Source organism: Hipposideros armiger, unplaced genomic scaffold (genome assembly GCF_001890085.2).
Source record: "Hipposideros armiger isolate ML-2016 unplaced genomic scaffold, ASM189008v1 scaffold_619, whole genome shotgun sequence".
In the NCBI taxonomy this organism is placed as follows: Eukaryota; Metazoa; Chordata; class Mammalia; order Chiroptera; family Hipposideridae; genus Hipposideros; species Hipposideros armiger.
Window position 1 is genome coordinate 980,223 of NW_017731969.1, and position 9,480 is coordinate 989,702.

A 9,480-nucleotide genomic window follows, 5' to 3' on the forward strand; every position below is an offset into this window, starting at 1 on the left:
GCTCAGGAGCTTCAGCCAATAATTAATAAGGGAGAGGAGCTGAGGCTTCACTCCAAAGGGCCAGGGCAGCATAAACATGTGGAGGGGTGTTGGCCACTTCCATGGAGCCTTGATAAATATTTAGTGAGCACCTACTGGGTTCTAGACTCCAAACACACAGCTCTGAGCAAAAGCAGTAAAACTCTCTAGTTGGGGAGGCAGCAAATAAATGCATCCATAGCATCAGGTAACTGCTATCAAAAATGAAATAAAAATAAAGCCATGAAAGGAGATAGAAAATGGGGAACGTGCTATTATAGTTTGGGTCACTAAAGGAGGCCTGTCTGACAAGGTGACATTTGAAGAGATCTGAAGGAGGGGAGGGAAGGATCCATATGGAAGATATCTGGGGGAAAAGCCTACTAAGCAGAGGGAACAGCATGTACAAAGGCCCTGAGGTAGGACCAAGCATGTTCCAGGAACAGCACAGAGCTTGGTATGGCTGGACAGGGGCGGGGGAGGCAAGGCCAGAGGGGGGATAGGTATGCATGTCATAGTGATAGTGCAGTTTCTTACTGGTGCCACCCAACCTGAGCCACCTGGAACCTCAGATTCCCTTTCTCCTAGGTCTTTCCCGGGAGAGTTCAGTAACAGAAAAATAGGCTATCAGAATTGGACCTTGACGGACTTGGGGGGAGGGAGTGTTGGGAGAGGAAGTCTACTTCACAGATGAGGAAACTGAGTCTCAGAGAGGCAAAGAGAAGTGGCCAAGGCCACCCAAATCTTGGTCTAGTGCAGGGGTCAAGAGGTAGTTTGTTCTGGAGTTGGGCAAGTCAGTTAATCTCTCTAGGCCTCCTCACTGTATTAAGAGCATGTGCACAGATAAGGGAAAGGAGGAACAAAGAGGTTGAGTCACCTGCCCAATGTCACACAGCTGGCTGCACAATCGCTGGGCTCAATACTAATTGGAGGCCCACTATTTGCCAAGCCCTGTGCTAAGCTCCTTTAATGATCCTCACTCCTCACAGCAACTCCTTTGGATGGAGAAACTGAGGCACAAAGAGGTTGGGTAATTTGCCAGGCAGCCTGACTTGGGAACTCAGCCTCTCAAGAGTCCCCTTCCTCATTATGGGAAATCTGCAAAACGGGAAAAAGTGTGCCAAAAACAAAACAAAACAAAAAAACCCAGGTTGCCCTGAGATGCTCCCTGCGCCCCCAGGCACTATGGTTATTGTCTGTAACCTCTCGCCCCTCCTCAGCTCCCTAGGGTACATCCCCCTAATGAGGGTGGTGCAGTCAGTGCGACACACGACACGGAAATCCAGCACCACACTGCACGAAGGTTGGGTGGTTCATTACAGCAACAAGGACACGCTGGTGAGTGGGCAGGGTAGGGCCAGGTGGGGCGGAGCCAGAGTTAGGGGCGGGGAAGGATCTATTTGAGGAGGTGGGGGCTGAGTAGAGTGGGCGTGGCTGTGCTGGAGGCCAGCTGGAATTAGAGATGGGAGGAGGGGCGGGGCAGGAGTTAAGAAGAGGCGGGGCTAAGGGCGAGGTCAGGGCCCATGGGGTGGAGACAGAGTTAGGGGAAGGGTGGTTTGTGGAGAGAGGAGCCCAAGCCGACAACGTCACCCTCAAACACCTCTCCCCACAGAGGAAGCGGCACTATTGGCGCCTGGACTGCAAGTGTATCACACTCTTCCAGAACAACACAACCAACAGATACTACAAGGTGGGTCTTTCGGCTCCCAGCTCCCCCAGACTTTCCCCCTCCATTTCCAGTTGCTCCAGCCACATGCCGGAGAATCATACCCCGTCCCCACCTCCTGCTTGCCTTCTTTGCTTCCAACTCTTGAGCAAGTGCCACCCTGCCCGATTGTTTGATTCTGGCCCCATCACTTTCCAGCTGAGGGACCTAGGGTGACTTAACTGACCTCTCTGCACCTCACGTCTCTCATCTGTATAAGGCTTCAAAGAATAGCCCTCATCTCAGGGCTGTAGCCAGAATTCAGAGACAATCTACAGGAAGCAGTTAGCTTAGGGCCTGGCATGTATTAAGCTCGAAATAATTATAAACTTGTTATCATTATTACTTTATAATTAATTTATTGAATTGTTTATTTGTATTCATCACCACCACGCATGCCAGCATTGCATTCCAGCCAATCTCCCACCTGGATCGTTGTGGCTGTCTCCTCACTGGCCCCTTCTTCTTCCATTGCCTCCACAGTCTTTTCCCACGTAGTAGCCAGAGGAGTCGATTAAAAACATCAGAACCCACCAGTGACTCCCACTGCCCTTAGAATAAAAACCAGACACCTTGCTGTTACCTGCTCTGACATCTTCCATACACTTCCCATGGCTGGTCCCTTCCCACCCTTCCCATCTTCCTCAAACCATGCTATCTCAAAATGCCATCCCTGCCATCTAAAATGCCATCCCCACTGTTCCATCTCGGTCTCCCGGTTTTATTGGCTGCATAAGTCTGTCTCTCTTGTCACTCTTTTCTTCATTTGTTCCTCTCTCCATCCTTTCTCTTTCAGTACTTTTCAAAGCACACTCTTTTCCCTCTCCATTGACCCTGCATTTTCTCTCCCACCCAGGACCCCTCAACCTCCCTCATGGTCTCCTGTCTCAGTCCCATTCTCTCCCATCCAACCTCAACACACAGCCAGAGAGACTTGCCCCTCCCTTGCTCTAAAACCTTCCATAGCTCCCCAGGGCCCTGGACATAGAGCCTAGGCTCCTCCCTGTGGCCCATGAGGCCCTGTGTGGTCTGGTTCTAGCCTCATTTCCTTCATTTATTCCTCAAACATGGCAAACCTGCTATGTGCCAGGCACCATCCACGTGATGGAGATATAGCATATTGGTTGAACACAAGCCTTTCCCACCTTAGGGCCTTTGCACATATTGTTTCCACCATTCTTCCAGCAGCTGGCCTCTTAATACCTTTCAGGTCTCTGCTTCAATGTAACTTCCTCTAGGAGGCCTTTCCTGACCACTCATGCAAACCAGGCCCTTCTCCACTCACAATGGATTCTGTATACTTTTCTGAGTAATGGGGGAGCCCCAGGTTCTACCTGGTGTCCTCACCTGCACTGCCTCTGTGTCCTGCCAGGAAATTCCACTCTCGGAAATCCTTGCTGTGGAGCCTGCCCAGAACTTCAGCCTTGTGCCACCGGGCACCAACCCACACTGCTTCGAGATCGTCACTGCCAATACCACCTACTTCGTGGGCGAGACACCTGGCGGAGCCCCAGGGGGGCCCAGCGGGCAGGGGGCTGAGGCTGCCCGGGCCTGGGAAACAGCCATCCGCCAGGCCCTGATGCCCGTCATCCTCCAGGATGCACCCAGCGCCCTGGGCCATGCGCCCCACAGTAAGTCCCCCATCATGAGCCCCTGAGAGGGTGGAGTGGGGAAAGCCAGGGGAAGGCAAGGAATGGCACAGTAGCAAATGTGGCTTCTGGACTCAGCAGGCCTGGGTCCAAATCTCCATTAAGCCCTGGACCTGATGTGCGGCCTTGGGCATGCCGCTTCCCCTTTCTGAGTTTTGTCCAGATGGTGACAATTCCTCCAAATTGTGAGTTCAGACTTTTTAATTCATGCATTTACTGAGTGCTTCCTCTGTGCCTGGCCTCTGCTGGACAATTCTGGGAACACAGCTGTGACCAAGACATTCCAGGACCTGCCCTCTCAGGGCTCACAGTCCAGTGGGGGAGATGGCACTGTATTTAGACAGTGATGCCCAGAGTGACCAGGACTGGGACATGGAAACCAGGGGTCTGGAGAAGCCAGAGGAGGTGCTTGATCCAGACTGGGTATCCAGGAGGGCCTCCCGGAGGAGACAACATGTGGGCTAAGACCTGGAAGCTGAGCAGGGGTCAGATAGGGGAAAGCAAATGGGAAATGATGTCAGGCAAAAGCAAAGGGCCATCAGAGAGTACCAGGTTCCTGGCATTCTGAATCTAGTGTGGGTGACAGGTATTAATCAGCTCATTTGGTACAATGACAACTGTTTCATAGAATATGTGCTAAAGTAATCTGACATGGCACCAAGGGTGACAGTCAAGCTGAGACTGAAGGACGAGGAGGATTGAACTAAGTTCAGAATGAAGGAAAGAGGGTGTTCCTGGTAGAGAGAATAGCAAGTGCCAAGGTCCGGAGGTAGGAGAAAGCTTGCTATATCTGAGGCCCAGCAAGAAGGCCAGTGTGTCAGGGACACACAGTAGTACTGTAGGTCTTGACGTCAAAGAGGTAGATGAGGGACCAGACTCTTCCTGATATGCCATTTAAGGGGCTTAGCTTCTTCCTGAGGGCACTGGGGAGCCATGGCTGGTTCTGAGCAGGGGATGGGCAGGGTCAGATTTGTGCTTTGGCAAGTTCCCTATGGAGGAGAGGGTGAATAGGAAAGAGCAGGGTGGGGGTGGGGAAATGAGGGAGGAGGCGGAGGGGCAAGGGCTGGAGCTGGGAGGAGAGAGATGCTCAAGTGGCAGAAGGATCATGGTTTTGGAAATGCCTGTTTCTGGTTGGATTGGTAGCGGGGCAAGTTCAGGGGAAGCCGGAGTCAGTTTGAACTTTTCCCCTGGGCCTCAGTTTTCTCCTCTATAAAATGGGATCAGCGTGCCTTCCTTGGTACTGAGATCACGGGATGAAATGGTCAGTGAAATCATTTGTGTTGTCATTTTTCGAGCCACCTCAGTACATCTCAGTTACTCCTCTCTCTGGCCCTGTGAGGGGGGGGGGGCGCGTTATATTATACCCATTCTTCAGATGAGGAAACTGAGGTTCACAGTGGACAAGTCAGTAGCCTGAAGTTGCGCCTTGGGTCACCCAGATTCAAACCCAGGTGGTTTGACTCTAGAGGCTGCCTCTGTAGTTATGGATGAACACAATCCTGAGCCTGTGGTCCCCTCACCTCTGACTCTCCCTTCTCCTCAGGACAAGCTTCTCTGAGCATCTCTGTGTCTAACAGTCAGATCCAAGAGAATGTGGTAAGACATCCCCCCACCCCGCCCACACTCCATGTCCCCAAGGATGTCCTCCCCCTCCCACATGGCCTCCTAGCTCTTCCACCCTCCCTGGTATCCTTGAACCCTCATCTCCATGTGCAACCCTGACCCTCCCTGTCCCCAACTTGCAGGACATTGCCACTGTCTACCAGATCTTCCCGGATGAGGTGCTGGGCTCAGGGCAATTTGGAGTGGTCTATGGCGGTAAGGACCCTTCGGAGCTAACCCAGAGGCGGTCCTGGGGGTTTCAGAGCTCCAGACCTCCCCTTCTGATTGGTCACATGTCACCTCCTGTTTTGGTTGATTAGAAAGCTAGATTCTGAGGCAGATAGTCACAGGTTGTCCTTTTCTCCTTGGGAAAAGCCAATGGGCTTTCTTCTGGTATGAACAGGGAGGGTGAGCTACACGCTGATTGGTCGCAGAGCTAGAGCCTAGATTCTGATTGGTTATAGATCTAGTTTTCCATGTAATAGAGTCCCTTCTTTGGAGTTCTGTCTTTACCTTCCTTCATCCCACCTTTATTCCCAGGGCCCCCTGCCACTCTCATCTCTCCTAGGGGCCCCTCAGAGCCATCTTGGTGGCCTTCCGTCCACCTTTGTGTCTCTGTGTTGGGGGTGGGGGGTGAGTTTCTTTTGCTAGGACTGGTAGGTCCTGCTCCCCTCATCCCCCACCTCTCTACCTCCTGCCCAGGAAAGCACCGGAAGACGGGACGGGATGTGGCAGTAAAAGTCATCGACAAACTGCGTTTCCCCACCAAGCAGGAGAGCCAGCTCAGGAACGAAGTAGCCATTCTGCAGGTGACCACGGGTCTGTGGTTCAGCTCCGCCTCTACCCAAGAAGGGCCTTTCCTTCTCACTTCCTCCTTTCAGGGGCCAACTGACCCAGTTTGGGGGTAGTCAGGGAAGGCTTCCCGGAGAAGGGACTATGCATGTTGAGACTGAAAGGGTGGAGAAGGTGTTCTGAGCAGAGTGACCAGCCTGTGCAAAGGTCTGGAGGTGAGAGGGAACATGATGTCTGCTAGGAACTTAAAGGAGTTCAACGTTACTAGATGGTTTTTGTGGTAGGAAGTGAGGCCAGGGAGGAGGGTGGACTTTCTCCTGAGGGTACTGGGGAGCCATGGAAGGATTTTGAGCAAGGAAGGTACAGAGTCAGGTATGTACTTCAGAACAACCCCTCAGGCTGCCATCCGAGGGTAGGTGGAAAGGGGTGAGACCGGAGCCCGGAGCCTGGGTGGGAGAGATGGGGTCAGGCCAGGCCAGTCCAGGGCTGGGGAAAAAGGGAAAGACAGAGGTACAGAGCTTCTTCCCATTTCTCTGCACTCTCTCTCCCTCTCTCCCACAACACTGGGCCTTCACTAGAATTTCATGATGTAAAGATTCTTCTGGACACCTGGTGGTGCAGGGGGGTGGTTCACTCTGGGCCTGACCCCAGGCCCCTTCCTCTCCCTCGGTGCCACCCCCAGGGAACAAGCTGCTCACGTAGGGACTTCCTTCTTCTTGTTTGTCATACACCTGCTCCCATGGCTTACTTTCTGACATCCCAAATTTGTGGGTGGCCTGGGCCCTGACCACCACACCACCCTTCACCCCACTTCAGAGTCTACGGCACCCGGGGATCGTGAACCTGGAGTGCATGTTTGAGACACCCGAGAAGGTGTTTGTGGTGATGGAGAAGCTACACGGGGACATGTTGGAGATGATCCTCTCCAGCGAGAAGGGCCGGCTGCCCGAGCGCCTCACCAAATTCCTCATCACCCAGGTGCGTCTGCCCACCCTGCCCACTGCCACCCTTTCTGCTTGGCTCCCCACCTGCCCTGTAGCATACGTCCCCTTGGAGAGGCCCCATGTGCCCAGAGGTCAGGCGACACTGGGTGGGAGTCACAATAGTGAACAATAGAAAACAGTAGTAGAGTAATAATAACAATAGAAGAAATAATAGTGATAATAATTTTAAAATAATAATAGAATAATAATAGGTCAGATAATAGAGTAATAACAATAGAAAAATAATAGGATAATAAGTAAAAAATCATAGATTAGTAATAGTAATAATAGTTATTATTACAGTTATTATGACATTTCAGTCAACTACGGACTGCATATACGATGGTGGTCTCATAGGTTTTAATGGAGCTGAAAAATTCCTATTGCCTAATGACATAGACATCATAAAGTCATAGCACAATGCATTGCTTACGTGTTTATGGTGGACACTGGTGTAAACACACCCACTGCACCACCAGTGATATAAAAGTGTAACACATACAATTATGTACAGTACATAATACTTGATAATGATAAATGACTATGTTACTGTGGTTTATGTATCTACTATATTATACTTTTTATTGTTATTTTAAAGTGTACTCTTTCTGCTCATATCAAAAAAAAGAGTGCCTAAAACAGTATGCTGTGTTATTCCTGTAGCAGCCTCGTACATCTCATGTTTACTGCGTCTCTTGATTGCATCATTTTCTCTTGTGCTGGATTTAATCTCGCATTGTTTTTGTACAGTAATGTGCTGTACAGGCTTGTAGCCTAGGAGCAGTAAGCTAGACCATCTAGGTGTGTGTAAGTGCACTCTGTGATGTTCGTACAATGATGAAATCACTTTATGTCACATTTCTCAGAATGTATCCCCTTCTTTCAGGGATGCATGATTGTACTCTATTTTAGTACATAGTTAGCAGAACTGCCTCTTTTTGTATTGTATCTCATGATGGGTATCACCAAATTCCCCAATTGCTGGGCGTGTAGGTTGTTTTTTTTCTTTTCCACTATTACAAACAATACCCTGTGAACATCCATCTACAAACATCACTGGGCTCTGATAGGAGAATTTCGGTAGAACACATTTAGTTATAGGCACCTGAGTCCAGGGGTCCGCTGTAAATTTTTTTAAAGATGTTGCCCTGTTATTCTCTAAAATCCCTTTCAATCTTTGCCTCCACCAAGAGTTTGAGGGTAGGGTGTCTATTTTCTCACTCCTTACTAGCTCTGCATAAAATAATCACCAGTCTTATAGGTGGAGAAATAATACTTCATGTGGCTTCATTTGACAGTTTAAAAACTACGGGTGAGCTTGAGCATATTTTAATATGTTTATAGGCCTGTGCTTTAGGTACCCTTTTTTCAATTGGATTATTCTTATTGAATTGTAAGAGCTCTTTGTATATGGGAGACTCTGGATCCTTGTCACTGTGTTGTTCAATTCTTTTACCTCAGTGTTTGTTTTCCTCTTCATTTCATTCATAGCTTTTATTTGCCATAGGGAGTTTCACTCTTACAATGGCTTTTCTCTCCCCAGTTTTATTGATTAACCTTTACAATGTTAAATGTTGCTTCTACATGGCTTCTGCATTTCATGGCCTTCCTAGAAAGGCCTCCCCATCTGACTGGTTCTGGGACATGTTCTCTATTGGTTGCAAAGTCCCCTGTGCTGTGTTTCCTTTATCCAGGCCCAGCACCCTTGCTTTCCCAAGCTGTGTGCCTTTGTCAGGCTGGCTTGCTGGGTGGGGAAAGAAACCCACCAGACCTCAGGCAGGGAGAGGGAACTGCCTGCCTGCAGCAATCAAGGTGGTTTCTCTTTCTGGTCATCCATCCCTTCCTCTTTTTTTACTTTTTTATTTTTGGTCTCCCTGTCTCTCTCTCTCTTTCTCTCTTTCTCTTCCTCTCCAGATTTCTGCTTTCTGCCTCTTGCCTGCCTCACTCCAAGTCCTGAGCTAAACCCTTCACTTGTTAGTACCTCAACTACCCTTTCAGGTAGGTATTGCTATAAGACCCATCTTACAAATGAGGAAACTGAGGTGGAGGGAGGTTCCTGGGTCTCACCCAAGGTCACACAGCTAGGTAATGGTGTGGCTGAGAGTTGAACCTAAATCTACCTAGCTTCCGACCTGCTCTCTTTACTCACCACATTTATTAGAAGGGTAGAAATCAACCAACAGGAAATCGGGAGAAGACGATGTACAAATACATCTTGGGAGCTCAGCCTCCCTGTCTGTAGAATGAGGAGATTGGACCTCAGCAGTGGCTTTCAAGGAGCATTTCTGTCCTCAGAAATCATCCAGCAAAAACAATGAGGAGGACAGATACTTAAGTTCTAAGGTAGAGATTACAACTTCATGCTTACATCACTCTTCTTCCAGTGTATTTGGTATTTTGTTTGGGTTATACAGAATCAAGGAAAATCAATGGTTCCCACAGATGAATGCTTACACATGGCATCGATTTTTGTTTTTGTTTTATTTTAAAATCAGCTTCCCTCACCATCATAGAATATTCTTCAATTAACAGATAACAAGAAGAGAGGCTTTATTTGAAATACAGAGAAATATGTTCACCAACAGTCCATCACAAAAATAATAGCCAATAGGGGCCGGCCGAGTGGCGCGATGGTTAAGAACTTGCTTGGGATGCCAGAGGGCCCCGGTTCGGATCCCACATATGAGGGCCAGTGACACTGCCCTCTACAGCTAAGATGCTGAACAACAGC

The 9,480-nt window shown here is 49.3% G+C and overlaps 1 protein-coding gene across 1 annotated transcript in view; it reads left to right on the forward strand.

Moving 5' to 3' along the window:
* Positions 1 to 9,480, forward strand: part of PRKD2 (protein kinase D2) — a 39,253-nt gene that overhangs the window by 19,129 nt on the left and 10,644 nt on the right. Inside the window, exons 7-13 of the mRNA XM_019625205.1 lie at positions 1,239 to 1,356; positions 1,631 to 1,708; positions 3,096 to 3,354; positions 4,916 to 4,968; positions 5,118 to 5,190; positions 5,677 to 5,783; positions 6,583 to 6,744. Coding sequence (XP_019480750.1) covers positions 1,239 to 1,356; positions 1,631 to 1,708; positions 3,096 to 3,354; positions 4,916 to 4,968; positions 5,118 to 5,190; positions 5,677 to 5,783; positions 6,583 to 6,744 — 850 coding nt within the window. The remainder of the gene's footprint in view (positions 1 to 1,238; positions 1,357 to 1,630; positions 1,709 to 3,095; positions 3,355 to 4,915; positions 4,969 to 5,117; positions 5,191 to 5,676; positions 5,784 to 6,582; positions 6,745 to 9,480) is intronic.